Source organism: Taeniopygia guttata, chromosome Z, assembly GCF_048771995.1.
Source record: "Taeniopygia guttata chromosome Z, bTaeGut7.mat, whole genome shotgun sequence".
Taxonomy (NCBI): domain Eukaryota; kingdom Metazoa; phylum Chordata; class Aves; order Passeriformes; family Estrildidae; genus Taeniopygia; species Taeniopygia guttata.
Genome location: NC_133063.1, coordinates 61,893,917 through 61,913,233, shown reverse-complemented (window position 1 = coordinate 61,913,233; position 19,317 = coordinate 61,893,917). Strand labels below are relative to the sequence as shown.

Below are 19,317 nucleotides of genomic sequence, written 5' to 3'. Positions count from 1 at the left end.
CACCTTTTCCATGAAGTCTTACCCCCTTAAAATTTTTTTAGAGCAGTTAAGGCCTCCACCTCAAGTTAAACACAGGCCTAGAGAGAGCAGGTTTTTGCTCTCTCAATCTTTTCTTGTCTTTAATTTTTCATGATATAGCATTAAAACTGCTGATCTGCAGTATTCCTGTCCTACTAGTTTTCCTGTCACCCCTGTGAAACAAAGTGTAAAATCTTGTGATGTAAATAAACATAGGAGACTTTTCTTTTCCCAACTAAATTAAAACTGGAGTCTAAAACCAATGTATGCATATAGCTGCAAGGACAGGCTCAGACTGGCTTGTTCCATTTCCAGCAGGTGCAGAATTGTGGTCAGACTCTTTGGCAGAGTGTGTGAGGGCAGAAATTGAGTAGTAAGAGATTGTACACATGCTATTGTCTTTCAGCAGTTAAGGAAAAGATTAAAGTGGGAAATTCGGAACTAATTTCAGCTAGGGAACAGATGCAAAATACTGAATTTTGAGCTGAAGCTGCCTTAGTGTGGTGCCATAGGTCTATAAATTTAAAGCTTTTTTTCCCTGTATTTTATTTAACTGTGAAGTCAAAGATTAAAAATTGGTAGAGAGTGGTGGAAAGTGCTCATCCCTATATAATGAGGACATATTTTACAAAAAAAGTATTGCTGTGAAATGCTGAGGCTTGTAGGTGAAGTACCTTAAAAAGGACTTCAAAGTTCTACTGACGGAAACAGCATTTCCTGTGGCAGTGTCCTTTTACTCATTTTTGTCTGATTTTTCAGCAAGTGTTTCCTGCAGCCTTTGAGGAAGGGAAATTGAAGCCAGTCTTTGTCATTTCAAGTTCCACTTGCAGCCTTTTTGTGGATGCTCTGCAGGTACATAGGGCAGGGTTGGGCAGGATGCAGCTTCATGGCTGCCTGAGCAACTGAAGAACTTTAGTAATCTCCAGGCTGTGCATTTCTGTTTTCCTACTTGCTGATGCAAGTTGATATTAACAAAATGCCATCAACTTCATCAGGTGATAGGCTTGATGCATGTTTATATATCACCCTACTTGACTTGCTTTTTATTGTCTTAATCATGAATGATTCAGGATGTATCCTTTTTTGCTCAGTTCAGCTCCATGTGATTCTTGAGACATTACATAAAAGCTCTGTCTTATCAATTCACTTCAGCAGCCCACAGAGCAGTATGTACATAAGAAAATTGATTTTGAGGGGTCTGCCCCTCCAGTTTATTGCTTATGTTGCTGTTTATAGTATTTTTTTGCAAAAGAGGCAAATAAATTAACTTACAAAACACTAAATTAACCTGCAGAGGAAAAGTTACATCACTTTATGAGCTCAGCTGGGATGTTTGTGAAAAAACTGGTAGGAAAGTGAGGTGGAGAATGCTACTTGTGGTTATGTGGCAGTCCAGTGGTGGTGCTGGTTACTTGAATGTACTAAAATTACTTCTCCTAAACATCAGCAATTGGTTTAGTGAAGAAAATCCTTTTTGTTTAGTGTCCTTCTTACCACATAAGGTATAAAGGTCTTTTCCCTCCACTTGATTTGACTACAAGGGTAAGTTCTTTGTGTCTTAGTTTCCAAACACTATTCCTTTAGGGCTGAAAAGAAATTTCATATTCAAGGCTTGTAATACTTCTTCCCATTCTGTAGAACTGGAGTAAGCATTTCCAGACAAAAGTCTGTGATTAAAACAAAACACATTCTTCTTTATGAATGAAGAGTTAATTTTCTGTGAAATACTAAGATTAGCTTTTTTGCTTGCTTTATTCAGAATCATGATATGTTTCATACAGTGTAATAATGTTTTTTTGTTCTCACTAATTTGTGAAATGCTTGTTTAGGGTGTGTGCATGTGTTCTTGGTAAGCACTTAATAAACTAGATTGATCTTTTTGGCAAAGGCTGCATTGTGTAGAACAAATTAAACCTGAAATAACAGTTGTTGCAGATTATTTTTCTGAAAGCGTAATTGCATATATTCTTCTTCCTACTGGCTGGTGAAATGGGTTTCCCAATAATGTTTTATTATTCTGGTTTATTTCAACAATACATATATAGTAGTTTTGTTTCTATTCCACTGGCAAACCTAGAGCCTCCAGTGGTAATTCTTTACCAGCAATTTTTTATAATTGTAATAACCATGGAACTTCGTGAAATATAGTGGAAATACTTTCCCAAAGTTTATGTGCTATAAATAAAATCACAATTTTCTTTTTTCCGCGGAATCATTTATGGTTTTTTTCCCAGGAAAAAGGGAGTGCAAATAGATATTTTTCAGCAACGAATTTATTCTGAACTCCCTATCTATTAGAACATTTCTGAATACTTTAATATCTGGCGTTCATATGACTCTTGTTTTTTTTTTTTAATATCCATCAATGCTAAGAATTGGGGCATATGCTAATATGCTAATTAAGACACATGAACATATTTAACCGAGTGCTTATGTCCTATTTTAGCTGTGTGTGGCAAGGGTAAATGGAATTAAACCACTATGTTGCCCTCCTGAAAGGTATTTAGGATTCTAATGGTCCATCACATGCTCCTCTTTTCCTACAGCTGATAGCTATGGAGCCGTGGTTGTACTGCAAGGACCAACTTTGCTGAGCCCCCTTCACAGACTGGGTCACCTCATGTGGCCTAAGGTATAGTCTTGTTTACAGACTTACCTTTGAACATTTTTCAGAACACTTTATAAGCACTTGTGAACTTAAGGTGTCAGGTTTTTGGGTCTATTTAGGAAATAAAGTACCATTTAACTGTCAGGTCAGAAAGATTTCGCTATCTGAATCAGAAACTTAAGCTTTTGCTCTTGTGTGAATCCCTGCTACAATGCTGAGGGGACTGTTAACTGATATAGGTCTTCGTAACCTTACTGGGATCAGATTCTGGCACAGTGATTTTATTATCATCTCTTTATATGCAGAAATAAAGAAAAAAGTTTGCATTGTAGTTAATAAATATTTAATCTCTCTCTTTATAAAATGATGCCACGTAAGTGTCAATGAAAAGAGATCAAAATTTTTAAAACAGTGTCTTGTAGGTGTCTCCTAAAGGATGCAAACAATACAAGCTTGCATTACATAAGCAAAAAGGCAATTGAAGCTCAAGCCTTTCCTTTCTGCTTTTCCTTCATCTTTTCTGGTTCCACGCTGGTGTGTCTTTATGCAAAACCAGGCATCTTTTATGTTTGGGAAAAGGAGTAATAGAAGTGTCGGTGTTTGTTAACAGATTTGACAAACTGTGGCAGCCAAAGCTATCTTTTTTATATTTTGGCATGAACAGTCACCCTTTTATTGGGCCATTAATGCTGTTTCAGAGCATTGCTCTGTATCCACAGGCAATAATTTAGCAGTTGTTTATCAGGACCTTTCATAAAGCTTTGAATAGTATTACAACATTCAGTAACACTAACAACAGCATTTCAGAAAATGTGCCAGTTTACATGGGATATTCGTGAATATAGTTGTTTGGGAAAGCATGACCCACATAACCTATAAATGTAATTGAAATTTACAGTGCTGGCATAGGCTGATGGATTAGAGCCCTGATTAACCATGTGATTCACAGGCTGGGAATATATTGTCCTAAGAAAGATTCATTAGATGCAATCAGACTTTCAAGTGGTCAGATGAAATTCAAGTATGCTGTTTGCTTTCCTTTCTCCTCACCCCCCCTTGTGTTTTTCTTTTTAGGTTGCCCTTGTGCTCATTTATTTATTTATTTTATTTTCAGAGCTGGAAAATACTATTTTGATGAATCTGTTCCTCACCCTAAAGCTGTCTGTCTGTTATTCATCAGAAAGCAGGTCGCAGTTCAGTGAGCAGAAGAAAAGATTTTAATAGAAGCTGTGCCAACGGCTGTAATGCATCATTTTAGGGCCCTAATTACATTACAATGACAAATATCAATGGTGACAACAGCAATAACCTACATCCTTTAATGGCTGTGCTGGAAAAGGAGTTTGGGCGCTGCGCCATCAGATTAGACTTGGTTTCAAAACATAGGCCATTAGAAGTGTGTGTGTCCACAACATTGCTGGCTGATAACTGAAGCCCAGTGGAAGGGCCTGTAAATAAATGAAGCCTCTCTAAAGCCTGGTCCTGTGGGACAAAAGAGGTAAAATTAGATGACTGTGGAAGCAGCCGTGTTTTCCGTGTTTCCGAGGCAACTTTGACTTTCCATGTGAGGAATTTGGATGCCTGGTTTTATGAAATCATAGTTTCTCCTCCTGGCAGTTAGACTGATCATGAAAAACCCATTGACCTGATGCCTAACAGAAAAAAAAAGTTCTGAACTGTTGTTCAAATGTAGGGTTGTAAAAATGTGTGTGAGTAGAAATGTGAATTTGTGCTTTACCTTGTGTCAGAGTTTGTACCTTAGGCAAAGGAGGAGTTTCCAGGCTTCTTCCAGGAATACTAGGGATAGGTCTACTGAGATGCTAATCTATGTCATCAGAACCTACACCTTCAAGCTTCAGGGCAGCATCTCAAGAAACTCACCCAACTAGCTTCTGGTAGCTAACACCTTTTTTTCTGTATGTTTTGTGGCAGACAATCAAGCCTGTTGCTGTGGCATTATCTCCTGCAGTTAATTGTTGAAACAGTTGAAGTATTGAGACAGAGTGTACTTCATATTTACTGTGTGAAAATGTCTTTTGTGAGACTTTTCTTGGTACACAATGTGTACCTTCCTATCATTTGTGCATGTACACAATGTTTTCCTTTATGCCTTCAGACTGCCTGTGGTCTCCTAAGGTAGGCAGTCTGTATCTCAGTCATGCTGTGTCTCTGCAGTCTGCTGCTGCTCAGCTGGGCTGTTTCCCTGCTACCTGAGTTTGGAGGATGATAACTGTATGCACAACCATGCAACTGGGGATGATTTTTGTTAGGGAAAGTGAAGACTGTTTTAATAAGGGAAAAATGCAAACACTTCAGCATAGCAAGGGCTTTTAGGCTTTGTTCTGATTGGCCGAGCAGAGAAATGCTACTGAGGAATGTTTTGACATCATTTGAAGCTGTTTTAGCTGTTTTTCTTCTCTATAGGCTGAGCTGGGTGCTGTCTCCATCAGCTCACTTCCCTGTGTACAGCATGAAAGGACTCGTTCTGCACTCCAGTGGGATTGATATCGGGAGATTTATTGCCGTTGTGTAACTGTGCATATTCAGCCACCTGTTTTCAGTTATGGCTTTTTAGAAAACTCTTTATAGTTGAACATTTCCTAGGTTCAGAATATGCCAGAGGTGATTTTTTTATATAAATACTGAGCAAATACATTTCAGCCACATTTTGGCCAGAAGAGCAGTAGAAGAGAGACATACTTCTCTTGGGGGTGGGGAAGGGAAGTGATCCAAAGAAAAACATCATAACTGAAATAACTTGAAATATCTATGGTTGAGTACCTTACTTGAGAAGAAATGCCTCAAAGTGAATTGAATAAAATTATTTTTGTTGACTAAGCTATATTCTAGCTGAATGGTAATTTACGGGTTTGATGGGGAAGCCAGTGAAGTTTTACAGCCTGTGTTACCCAGGAGGTCAAATAAGACAATTGTAACAGTCCCTTCTGGCCTTAAAATCTATGAATCTACAAGCTTTTTAAAATTAGACACTGAGCTCCTGCCTAGCATTTCAAGCTGGTTTTGTTCTCAGCTCCTTAGCAGTGCAGTAAAGGTATCCAGCTGAGGTAGCTATGGTAGAAAAGGGGTTTTCCAAAGGCTACTCCCATGGAGCTGGGCAGGGCAAGGTTGTGACAGGCATTTTAAAGATGAGGCGTTGTTGTTTTGCAGTAGAAGAAAGCATGTTGTGCACATGTGTATGTTAAACAGCAGGTCAGGGTGGCTTCAGCTTACACCAAGACAGGTGCACTGGGGAATTTTCTGCTCATGTGGAAAAGCCTTGAAGAATAGAATGTGTAGTGGCTTTAGGGCACTCAGGATATTTCTCAAAAAAAAAAAATAGCAGGCTGAAACCCAAAATTTGGAAATGAGTACACTAATGGTGCTTGAACCACTAAGAACAGGTACTTTACAGCTGTGTGTTGTATTACAGTCGGCATTTCCTTAATCAAGTACTGGTATCCAAGTAATGCTGTACTGGAATGTGAAGCCTTTCTGGCTAAAGCTTAGGTGCACACAACTTGTCACTCCCTGTGCTGCTCTGTGTAACAAGTAGTTAATAAATTTCCTTGTCAACTAGTGTAGTGAATGCTGTCTGTTTAAAGGCATATTTAAGTTTTGCCTTGTGGGATGTCTGCTATTATAGATGTATTTGCAATTTGTAGATAATTTAGATTTTTGTTAAACAGAACAAAACCAGGTGGATTTCAGAGAAAGAGAGAAGTTGTAGGCCAAAATAACATGTATTAAGTCGTGTGTATCACGCAGTATGCACAAGGGGGCAGAGTTAGTTCCACATGTGCTCTTACCTCTTGCAAACCATGCCTGCTGGTTACATAGCTCTCTAACAGTAATATTCCTTGAACTAATTTTATATGAACTTCTGACTTTACTGCTACTTGTGGGCCTTTCTGATCTACAGATTCTTTTCCAAGTGTTTGCCATTTAAAAGACAACATAGCAAAAAGGCTGGAAGGTTTGCTGTTAGAAGAAGGAATGCTAAATTGCATGTTAGTGTGTCTTCATCCTGTGATTCATGACTTTGCAAGAGGAAAAGCATTCTGTCCGATTGTAAAATGAGGAACTGATCCTGGTTAGAATTTAGTGTAAGAAAATTGTGATTTATGGTAGGAAAGTCTGTGTGGCTTTGAATATTCTGCTTCTGGAGCTGTAATTCTTGTGTTATTTAAATAGACCTCCTCTGTCTCTATTGAGATTTTCAAATTAAATACAGAGAATTGATGTCTGGTATGAAAATAAAACATTGTGTATTATTAATTTGTAGTTACAGTTGCCACATGAAAGTAACCACTACTTACCGGGAGAATAGGTAACAGCAGAAGTGTGTTACAAGACTGCAGTATTCCTTTCTGAAATATAAGGTAGAATGATTATCAGTAAGATTGTATATTACAATGCTAATGTTCTCATGATATGCACTGTTACAAGGAAATGGTATATTTGTTCCCTTTACTTACAATGGCACTACTCTTACTTGAAGTGATCCTTCCCTTTGCGTCACAGGAGAGAGTTCAGTTTGATACACAGAACTTTGTTTATATTTTTTGTTACATCTCCTGAAGATTCTGTTCTTTAAATTCCTCTGATTGTGTAATCAAAATTAACTACTTTTTGTATCACTTTGTATCGCTTTAAAATAGTCCTTTTTAAGGAAAATATTTTAGCAAGAAATTACAAGCTTCCTAAGTATATTTGGATCCATGTGCAAAATTTTGTCATTTTGAGAACATCTCAGAGAATGGCCAGAGTTGAAAGAAAACAAATGTCTCTTTAAGGTTCAGTTGCATTTGAGAATTTATGTAATTGAACTTCTTTTTTCTTGTGACTTGCAGGCAGAAATTGTCAAGAGGCTGAATGCTATATGTGCACAAGTCATTCCCTTCCTGTCCCAAGAGGTAGGTAGTCATTTGCACTCCCTATGATCTAAACAATTGCATCCTTGTATATATTACAAAGATTGCATCATTGTATCTATTGTATCAATTATTGTATCATTGTATCTATTACATTATCTCTATTTGTGTTGATACTGTTTCATTATGGATCTCTTGGCACTTACAGATGACTTTCCATTGTGCTGTTATCACTTAATCATCATTATCTTCAAGCCTATTATAATATCGTTTAAATATATTTATGAAATGGAATGTGTTGTCATGTCAAAACAGAATTTTAGTTTAAATATTTTTCTTTAACATACATTCTCTTGCAGTTATGATTTTGTGGGTCTGAAATCAAAGATAGCTTGCAAAAATTCTAGAAAGGCATAATTTGTGCTCCATCCTTGGCAATGAACATTAAAGTTCGGCAGAAACTTCTTTTTGGTACATGAATAGTGATGTCCAACACAGCGGGTATAGAAACACAGTTTTTATGTTGGCTGTTTTCTTTCTGTGTCCCTGATTACTTCCTACCTTAAATCCTTTTATGTTTTTGTATGTCTGAGGAATATTAACAGAAAATTGAAACTCACTATGAGCTAATTTCTCTAACCATTAATTTTCTCCAAATTACGATTTGCTAGTATTATTGTGAGTGCATTGTAGGTAATTTAAAAGGTACTGAGATTTAGGGGAGTTGATGGGAACTAATGAGGAAGGTTCTGAGCAACCGGCGTGTGTGAAGTAAATAGGAAGTGTGGTTCATGAAAGGAAACCTTTGGTGCATAATGGCCTCCCTTATCCACTCCTCTGAGGATCTTTTGGTGCAGGTTAGTGTGCATCAATTTAGCACATGGTTTCATTTCAATACAGTATTGAGCTGCAAAGACAGGACTGGAAGGTGTATTTTTATGTATTGCATCTGTAAAACGTCGTGCCTGAGAACACGATATGACTTTCTCCTGCTTTTCAGTTGTTACATAAAATGCTGGTGCTTTTCAAGAGAGCTGCTCAGCTGGCTGCAAATGAGAGGCTGTGTGCTCCATGTTGCTGTTCAGCTAATGAGCTTTGTGTGTGCCACACGTGTGTGTATCTGTGTGTCTTTGAAACAAGAATTATGCCATCAAAACTAGAACCTGACAGTGTTTGTGAGTGTCAATGTGCCCTCTGCTTATTGAGATAGATTTGTAGAAACTAAACAATGTGTAATGTTCTTGCTCCATTGCTGGAGGACCAGAATTCAAGTCCTTCACAGATCTAAAACAAATAGCTGTTTTGTATTTTGACTGCTTCAGAGTCTTTATAGGTGTAGTTACATGGTTTTATTTGCCGTTCAAAAATAGCAGACCATATATAGACAGCAGGGAAGGATTGAGAGGGGAAGCATACAAAAGCTTTTCACGTGTCTTGACAGTGCAAATGCCAGTGACTTTTTTTGTAATGGGTTTAGGAAAATCTTGACGATTGTTTGACCTCTTCTAGTTAGAATACGTATTTCAATCAGTTTATATTGGCATAACTGATGCGTCAAAAGAGAACTGAGTTTCAGGATTAAGTATACTGGTAGTCTTGGTTTCTCTCTAATTTGTATCTTTAAGAAGTTAATGTCTTAATGGAAGTCTCTTTATTTCATCATCCAGATTAATAGAGAATTGAATTGCAGCATGCTTTTGCTGTTTATGCATTTTACATGCAGTCTAATTGTGGAATAGTGGCTGAAAAATGTGATCAGGCTTCTTTATATTGTGCCTGAGGGAAAAATGAACAAAATACAGTGGTTGCATGCACTGATGGCAACATTATTGCCTCATAATAGCACCAGGTTAACTTGTCTTATTGCTTGTTAACTTTGTAAGGAATCAATGGCTTGTGATAACTCACTTAGAAGAAAGAAATTGTGGGCAAAATCACTAGAGATCTTGTGAAAAGGATACATTTGTAATATATCACCCCACTGTGTACTACTGTTTGCTTTGTTTCTGGGGGCAGTCTAATAAAGTATTCAGTAAATTCTCCAGGTCTCAGTCAGTTTTATTGTGCTGTACATCATTGAAGCATATATTTAAAACAAAGTTTCTAACCTGCCTAAACACACAGTCAACTGGTATCTTCTTTTTATGTTTATTCCAGTTTAAGCAGACTGCAAAAAAACAGCACCAAGAAATACAAGCTTCCCATTTTTGTAGGAAAGAGTGATTCTGTGATCAGAAATGTGAGATGAACCTCAGGGGCAATGTGTGTTCAATTTCTGCTGTGGTTTTGGGCTTCCTGTGCTGCAACAGTCATTTTCTACCTCTATGTGATACTGTGAGATACCAGTGTGCTCAAAGTAGTTCCTGTTGCATAAAATGAAAGGAGTGCCTGCATGGGTGTAGGCTGTAGTCATTCAGTTAATTTAGTTTTACCTGCTGCAGTTGGTAGATAGTTCAGTGTTCCCATGCTTGAATGATCTAGCCACTACAGTGCAATTAATTTTTTGTCCCTAGCCATAAGACAGTGCCTCCGCTAATTGACACTTCTCAACTGAATTTACCAGCTTCAGCAGAGTATGACACTTTCACAACCCTGTGGCTTTCAAGTTGAGGTTGGTTCCTGTCAGCTCAAGGTGATATGCGTGGCTGGTTACAACTTTTGTCTATTATTGTGGGCTAAGTGCTGAATGACCTCAGGTGTTGGATAGTGGCATTTCTTCAGTATGTTTGGAGATACATATCAGTCACTTTCTTTTGAGTAAATACTGTCTGTGTTTTGTTTATATTCATGAAACACATGCAAGCTGGCTGATGTATAGCAAAGGCTGTAGTTGTGGCAACTTGGAGCTCAGCACTACTTGCAAAAGCTGCTTGAGAAGTAAGTATTGGTGATCCCTGCCAGTTCACATGCCTCAATGTAAGCATTTTGGAAGGCTGAAGGAGGCTGTAATGAACTGTTTTGGGAGGTTCACTTTCCTTTCCAGCTGCCAGTGAGCTAGCTAATAACAAGCTAGATGGATTCTTTTATAACAGGCATCTTCAGTTCCATGTGCACATTAAGGTGGACAGATATATCTTCTAGTATAATAAAATGCAAAGCACTGTCATGCAAACATGTAAACATCAACATCTGCTTGGAGTCCTCTCTTTTCAAACATTTGATATTAGTTGATGGTTTTTATTTTAAGAGGTTGATGTAGCCCATAATATACTTGCTTTTCTTTGTACATACTTGCCCTAGAGGTGTTCTAAAGTCCTGTAGATTTGAATGAGGAGTATGAAATCCATTATGTAGAAGGAGAGCAGGAGTTCTTATGTACTGATCGAGAGGAAATAGCTTTTGGTCTGAGACGTGAGGTTGAAAAGACAAAATTATTTGCCTTCAACACAGACTTGCCCCAGATTAGAGCTAAACAGTAAATGCAAGGAAACTGTGAGAGATCTGTAATCCTTCTGCCAAGGAATGCATCTCACTAGCAATTTATGCATATATTGTTAATAATGCTCTAACATTTTTCTAGTAGTATTTATTATATCTTGTCTGAGTTGTGGTACCTGAATGCAGTGACCCAACTTGTCCTTTGTAGCTTTTTCAGTGTGCTGTACTCCATGGTAAATGTGTATTTGCTTTCCAATTCTCACTAGCATTTTTGGCACAGCCTTGTCTCATTGTGCAGTCTCTTGATAGGGCTTCCAAGAAGGGCAGTGCTGCAGTCCTTAAGCAAAACCTGTACTACCTCTAAACATATCATATAACAACAAAATAATACAAGTAAGGAATAGTAGAGGCTGCTTGCTTCTTCAAAACAAATTTTTCAGTGAGTTTTGCTTTGGATGTTGGTGGTGATTCTGAAGACAAGCTGTAATTAGGAGTTTTTAACACCACTATAATTGTGTCCATGCCAGTGGGAATTTTGGCTACTCACTTGCTGTCAGCACAGCTCCCCTGTCACTGGGAGCTGTGGAGAGCTCTGACATGGTATAAAAAGGCCAGGAATTTTCCACCTGTGAATAAGCCAGGGCTAGGTGACAAGTGTGTGGTGAGACAATGTGATAGTGAAAAACCTAGATTCTTCTTGTGGTCTCTGCAGTTGTTGCTACATACTGTGAGACTTAAAATAAGTGATTTTCCAAAATGAGGCAAGTACAGGCACACTGCTCATTATAGAATACAAAAAGGGGAGAAGAAACAAGAGACAAAGCTAGAAAGGAGAAACAGTACTAGTCTGCATGACAGGTGGGGCAGGGTATTGAGCTCATTGCTGTGGCACGTTAAATGCAGTGCAAAATGCTGTTTTCCCACAACTGAAAAAACCACAGATCTATCATTTGCTTGTGTGCACAGATGAAGGCTAGCATTAAATGTGTGTGAAAGTTGCAACCCCATGTCTGTATTTGGTTGGAGGAAAAGTAACCCTTTTTTGTTGCTGCTGTTTTTACTGGGCTGTAAATTGCTACATGATGGACAGGTGGATGTGTACTGCTTGGTTTTAATGCTACTTGTTGCTGGTGTGCTGGCTCAGGAGGGTGTTCATGCACATGTGGTAGGTGTTGGAACCATCCACCCATGGATACCAATTCAGGCTGGGCCAGCCAGCGGCCATCCTGCTCAGTGGGCCCCTGGGCTCCTTGCCCCTCACCTTGGTTTTAGGTTGCAGTGGGTCCCTGGACCCCGCTGGGCTCCTTCTTTAAGTGTGAAGATCCCCACCTGTTTCTATAGAAATGGCTGGTGACATGGAGCCCCCAGCCCACCCCAGTTTCAGAAAGGCTGTAAGCAGACAGCTCGCACTTCAAAACACTGATTGGGCTTTTCTGTACCTTTTTTCAATCATATGTGTGGTTTTTGTCTGTAACTTGAAGTAGTGCCAGGGTCACTCAACCCTGGGTGTTTTTGGGAGCTGAGGAAGCGTCTCCTCTGTTGCTGCAATGAACTGGAAGTGATGGTAAGGCTAATTACAGATCATCTATTTTGAGTCTTTTGAATATAAAGCCACTGAAGATTAAATCAATGTTAAAGTAGCTAGCAATAAGAGAGTTGTAATTGTCTCTACTGTACCTAATGTAGGTTCAGTGTTACTAGGCCCTTGGGTTTTCTCCTATCTTGGAAGTCTTGATCCCAAACCTATTAAAATTAATGCAAGATGGACTGTGTGACTGCTCTGGCAGAAATCTGAAAGTGGTGTTTTGGTAGTCCATACCTTCACCTTCTCTTCCTCTGATCTAAGAATGAAATAACATTTTTCCTGAATTCTTCTGAGAGGTATTTTTTATGTGTTTGCTGTAAGAGAACAGAAAACACTCTTAACTCTTGTGGAGTTGACTTGTTTCCCAAATCCTGGATGCAAAGTGAAGTAATTTCTGCAGTAATTTTGATAGGTTTAGGCCGGCTTTTGTAGATGCCTTAGAAGTTCTTTCTTCTCCTGGGAAGGATTTAAGTAAATTGATGTTGGAATAGAACACTCATATATACAAGAGCTTTCTTACCTCAGTGCAAAAAGCATTGCCTGTGGTAGGAAGGAGAAGATGACCATAAACTTCTCAGTAAATGCTTTTATTTAAAAAAGTAAATATTTTAAAACCTCTGCTTTGTTCTTTTTTTTTTGGGTTTTTTTTTTTTTTTCAATGAATTCATGAAAAATTCCATGGTGTGAATGACTTCTACCGAAAATAGTGGTGTAATTTTTATAATCACCCTGTTGACACATAGAGTCGTGGGTCACCAGCCTTGCAGCTATATAATCGATGAAAGCTGTACCTATCCTTAACAAGTGATAACCTGGAGCTGATAACACATGCAGCTTGATAACACATTGGTGCTTGAGTATCATGATTTCCTTTTTTTCTGGTATCTGACAGGGGTACACTGGATTTTTAATTTTTAAATTCTTTTTCTTGAATACCAAGAATAATGGTTTGCTAATGTTCAGCCTGCTTTTTAGTCTTCACATGCTGCGTCTCCCCCTCGAATCCACAGGTCATATCCCCAGTGGGGCCCGGCCAGCTGGGCAATGGGGCGAGGTGGGCAGACGGAAGGGCTTCTCCTTGAATCCCGGGGGGTTTGGAGAAGCTCCCACGTGAGTCCAAAGACGAGCTGGTCCCACAAGCGAAGTAAAGAGGCACTCTCCTCAGGATTAGTTCCAAACTTTAATGAGGGCCTGGAGAGATCCCAGGCCACATCTGACCTCGAAGGACATCCAGAGCAAGAGACAGTGTCCCCACCCAGAGCAGCCAGATGTAGGGGGGTGGGGAAACCCGAGCAGCCAACAGGGGGAAGGACATGGGAGTGGCTCTCTGGGGGCATGGCCTGAGAGTGACCACTGAGGAGGGGGTGGGGGAGGAGTCCCAGCACCTGGTGACCCTGCCAGAAGGGTCTGGACAAAGGGGCGTGGTCAGCAGGTAAAGGACACATCACCTGGGGGGAGACAGGGGGATGGGTTGGGACATACAGGTACTGATGGGAAAGCTGGGATGAACCAAACAGATACAAAGAGGGGATATGGAGGGCCAAACCATTATGAGGGGATATACAGTGCAAACACAACTCTACATTCACATTGTCTTCTCATAAGACAGATCGGGCAGATTTGGTTTATACTGGCAGTGTAGTTTTACAAAACTCTGAACGGAACTTCTGTGATTCTGTTTACACCTAAAAAGTAGCAGTATTCTATGTGGTCACCAGTCATTTCCTTAATTCCCTTAAAAACAAACAAACCCTAAAACAATTTTCTTCCTTCCAGGAGTGTTTGTAAATTACAGCTTTCATTGCTTGCATTTATCTGTTTTTCTTAGTTGGGATTAGAATTTTTTGGTGTTGTTGGTTAGGAATGGCACTCCCCAGTTTAGTGTTCCCACTAAGAAGAAAAAACCATATAGCCACTTCCCCCAGCACCTTCCTCCATGGGAGAAAGAAGTTGAGATAAGAACAAATAACTAGAAACAGCCATGAGATAAGAAAACAGTCAGTAATAGCAACAATGCTAAAAGCAAAAATGTATCAAAAGAGGCTGATGTACAAGCAAAATTGCTCACCAATCCCAGGACCAAAAACCAATGAAAGACAGACCTTCCAGTTGCCATGCTTTCCTGAACGAAAAGCCATTTTTTCTGGAAGCCCAAGAGTCCCTTATTTCTGCCCTGAAGCAATGAGGTGCGATGGTATAGAACAGCCCAGACACACCCAAACCTCATGGCTGCTGCGTAAAAATAACTCTGTACAGGCCAAAACTGGGACATAAGTTATGGGTGGGTTTTAGGTTTGTTTTTCCTTGCCTTGAGAACTTTTGTGCAAGAGGGCTTGTAAGTGAAAATGCCATTTTTGTTTGTTGCACTGAGAATTGTGAAATCTGGGCCTGCCAGCCCCTGAAGTAGCACCACCCTTTTTTACAGCATCTCCCTTTTAAACCCCTCCTGCACTGGGGCTTAGGGTGCTCCCTGAGGAGTCCTGATTCTCTTCACCTAATTCTTGTGTTGGAGGTGGCCTTGAGGATTTGGGTCCTTGTTTCATTTTATGCAACTTCTTGCTTCTGCTGAGGATGCTCAGGAGGTTGGTCTGTACCTTGGCTCCATTCTGCCCATATACACAGCCATGGGAGGGCAAACTTGAATCTTTAAAGGGATCTTCTCAACCTTTCCCTTAAACTTTGTGCCAGCAAACATCTGGATGTTGGTTTTGATGCAAAGCTCGTGTTTCATTTTTACAGTTTTTGTACCCCTCCAGATTGTCAGGACCTCCCTCCTTTTTCTGTTCAACCTGTGGCTGTAAATCAACAATGTCTCACTCTCAGTGCAGCTTGCGCAACCTACTCGCAGTTCTCCATGACCCCTCCTTGCACCTATTTGTTCTGTGTCATCCTGATTCTGCAAGGCTGCCTGTGAAGATTAATTTGCCACTGGTGGAGGCCTGAGCAGGCATGGATCTGGCTGCAAGATGAGAATCTTATTTTGTTTGTAGTTATTGTTTTCAAATAATTACCAGTTGGCTTTCAACACACAGCCATGTCAAATTTAGTGCAGGAATACAGTATCACTCAAACTGGAGTTTGTAAACCGTGTTGTTAATTAGACCACGTGTTTTTGATGGACTTTTTAAAGATATTAAAATTTACATGTTGGGGATTGAAATAATGTTTGACAGATTTGTGAATATTATTTTACATTTTCTTCTTACAGTTGGGCTGCTTTGAAATGTACCTAGAAGGAGAATCTGTATATTTTTCAGTGATGTGGTTGCCATGTGCTTGTTGAAAAGACACACCTTTCTTTTCAGAAAACTGGGTGGGGTTTATTCATAAAGTTTCCATGGCTGTAAGGAAAGAGGCTTACATTTGAAGATGTCATTTAAATTCAAAAGCACACTGTGTTGATGAACAAAAGGAAGACAACTTCCCATTTTGCCAGGTTGCGAAAGAGCTCTTCAGGAAGCAAAGGTGTAATTCTCAGCATGTGATGGCATAAAGATAAAAATCCTCCCCTTACCTATATATTTTTACTTATCAATAGACAATGTGACTGTTTATTAGAGAACAGTTACTTCAGATCCTGTGTGTCTTAGAAAAGCAAATAAAAACAGTAAAAGTAAGAATATATGCTTAATAATTTAGAAAACAAATAATTTTATTCTGTTTCTGATCTTCATTTATAGCACCAGCAACAAGTGGTGCAGGCTGTGGAGCGTGCCAAACAAGTGACCATGGCAGAACTGAACGCAATCATTGGGGTATGTGGTCTTTCCATTTTAGCTCTGATAGTGTTTATAAATAGTTTTTCTTTCTCTTGCATGAACTCATTTCCATCAGGTGGGCAAAAGTTGTGGGCAGTGGTGAAGTTCAGTAGCTTGACCTTCATAAAAGCTGGTTACTACCTGAAGACTTTTGCTTGCACTGTGCCAAGAAGACTAATGGGGTAATTAATGTCTGTGTTGTATGTATTACCCAAAGCAGGCTCAGTATTTGTTTTTTCTTTTTTTTTTGTTAATTGTTCTATTTAAGTAATATTGCTTCCTTTGCATACCACCTGCCAGTCTGCTTCTGCAGCCATGGTAACAGGTACCCTTGATATAATAGACTTTTTTTCTTCATCCTTGCTGCCCACATTTTTTTCTGCATGTTGGTTCAGGAGTATCAGTTAAGACTCTGAGTATTAACCACAGTTTTTATTTTTACATCAAAAAATAGCTGTTACTATAAAAAAACAAAAAAAGCACCCACTACCAAACTAACCAACCAAAACACGCCCACCAAAACCAAAATACCCAAACATACAACCAAGATCAGTAGCAGAAGAACTCATCTCCAGTGTGCTTATAGGTGTCCTGCTCTTAGTCATCTATAAATACAGGTACGTGGAGCGCCAGTAAAACTTTTGCTGACAGTGGTATTAGCCCAGTACAGAAATTTTATAGGTGTGGGCAGCCACAGTATTTATATTTTGCAACTGGAGAAGAGACATAGCAATGAAAACTGTGGGTGTTCGCACTACATAAAATAAAGGTGAGAAGTCATACTTAATAACACATTATTCTCTTGTATAATTATGCAGCTGAAGCAAGCAGTTGTTTTAGTTATTCTAATGAAGACACTACAACTGTACTTCGTATCTTCGGCATCCTCCCAAATGCTTTTTCTTTTATGTATAGATTATACATAAAAGTATTTTTCCTTTTTTATTCAGTATATCACACACACTTTGAAATGCTAATTATTCCATTTACTTTCATTAAAATTCAAATTGCTGAATGAAGATGTGGATAAGGGTCGCCGAATAATCAATCTGAAGTGAAGATATGCCTTCAATTATACCTCTGTCTTTTAACAAGGAAATCAGGATTTTCTGATCATTGCTGACAGTAGTTTAGAGCAGCAGTCTGATTGTAGCTCATTTTTAATAGGCTGTTTCTAACTGAATTTTGTATACCTCTGACCACAAGAAAGCACTGGTAGTCAATTAGAAATTATAAATGGAAAAGAGTAACCCTTATTTCCTCTGAAGTGCCCGTTAGAAAGAAGGGGGTGAATCAGAGCACATCGTGTAGAATCATGAATAACATTTGTTGTATGTCTGTTATGCTCCAGTGGGGAGAGTGGGAAATGAATAATTTCCCAATTAGTTTTCATTACCTAACAAAAAATATTGCCTTTTATTAACATTCTTTGCATAAAGTAAGTAGCTAAAGGTTGGCTTTTTTGTTTAAGTTTTTATACATGTGTGCTGCATGTGCATTTGTGGCACGTGTGTATATGTGCATGTGTGGTTTTGTGTGTCTGTGCACACTCATACTTTACAGTCTACCTGTGCACGTTTTTGCCTTTCACTTCTGTTTGCATTAGAGAGAGACTGCAAAAAGAAACTTGATTTCTAGTAAAGGAAGCAAGTGTAAAGTGTGTGATGTTACAAATACTGGCCATCACACTAGTTATTTAAATTTGTCCTCCTTCGTTGGATCACTAAACTACACAGAATAAAAATAAACAGATGAGACACTTGTCTGGGAGCCTGGCCGTAATTCTCTTGGTCTTCCCCCCAAGAGAGAAGTAAAGAGAGAAGTAAATTTTCTTTTCTCTTCCTGTCTGAATTTATCTTTTCATGTCAACTGAAATTCTATTGTCTCAAACTTCTCTAAACTCTCAGACTTTGGGTTTGTGCATTAAAGTCAGCCAACCCTTGCCTCCCTCACAAGCCTGATTTTTACCTGCCTTTGTTTGCTCAGCTGTTTTATGCTACCATAGGAAATACTGTGTGTTCCTCTTTAATTTTAGGAAAACAGGAGCAATACAGAATGAAATTGAGTACTCATTAGGTTTATAGATAAGTAATCTCGTGCTGTCTTTTAGTGATTATTTTTTTAAAAATGGAATAACCAGAAGCACAAGTTATCTAATAAGCTTATGATCATGTTGCAAGAATCCCACAACAGTGTTATGTCTGCACTTGGAGAGATTTAAAGTCTGAAAATGTAGCATGGGGCTAGAAAAGGCTTGTCATACTTTGTAAAGTGAATACCAATAAAAATAAAACAAAGAACATAATTGGAAATCATGGGGGTTTTTTTATGTATCTGATTATGTTGTCTTATGTTATTTTTTCTGTTTAATAAGCCTGGCAGGGTTTGTGTTCTTTTAACCCTGTGGTACCTTAAAAACTGCCAGCGTTTGTTCAACCTATTGAACTGTGTATCAGACAAAAACAGAAATGGTATTTGGAATTTTTGAAATAAGACTGTAGCTTAGGTCTCTCTTTATTTTGCGGGAATCCTGTTTGGTTCACCTCACTCACGCTAAACTGTCTTGGTTCAAACAGAGCAACTCTGGCCTCGAGTTAAAAATGCATGCTACCAAAATGGAGTGTGGCACAAGGAAAGAATTGAAGGTGCACAGATCATATCTCGCTTTGTGTTTCACATGTATATATTTTTGTATGAATGTGCTCTGATTTAATGGAATCTGATGAAGCACCTTTTAACTTTGCAATATTATTCTATCTTCATTGGTAAATGAACCAAATCACTGATCCATGCAGTTTAAATGCAAAATACTGAAGTGAGCCCGGAACCCAGAGAGACTGCCTGTTCTCCTGACAATAAACTAGTTATGTTTAATGGAATGAAACAGAGTTATAATGACTTCTTTCACAGGTCATGTTCAGTTTAAAACTATTGATGGGCTCAAACAAGTTAAATATCATCTATCATCTTCTGGAGAGATGCACTGAGAAAAGCCAAACCAAAACTGGGTGTGTATCATAAGCATGCTGCAGGAGGATTGTAAATCTGCAGCCATCCAGGGTCTACCTCTGGTGTTTGCCATGGGCAGTGTGTTGTAGC

The 19,317-nt window shown here is 38.9% G+C and overlaps 1 protein-coding gene across 4 annotated transcripts in view; it reads left to right on the top strand.

The window, feature by feature from the left end:
- LOC100229224 (TLE family member 4, transcriptional corepressor) overlaps positions 1-19,317 on the top strand; it is a 95,799-nt gene that overhangs the window by 20,662 nt on the left and 55,820 nt on the right. For 3 of the 4 annotated variants that reach the window (XM_030257418.4, XM_030257416.4, XM_030257417.4), the window contains exons 5-6: positions 7,477-7,539; positions 16,141-16,215. In XM_030257418.4, coding sequence (XP_030113278.1) covers positions 7,477-7,539; positions 16,141-16,215 — 138 coding nt within the window. Of the gene's footprint in view, positions 1-2,564; positions 2,651-7,476; positions 7,540-16,140; positions 16,216-19,317 lie in introns of those variants that run through there. The other variant, XM_072922880.1, reaches the window with a different exon arrangement.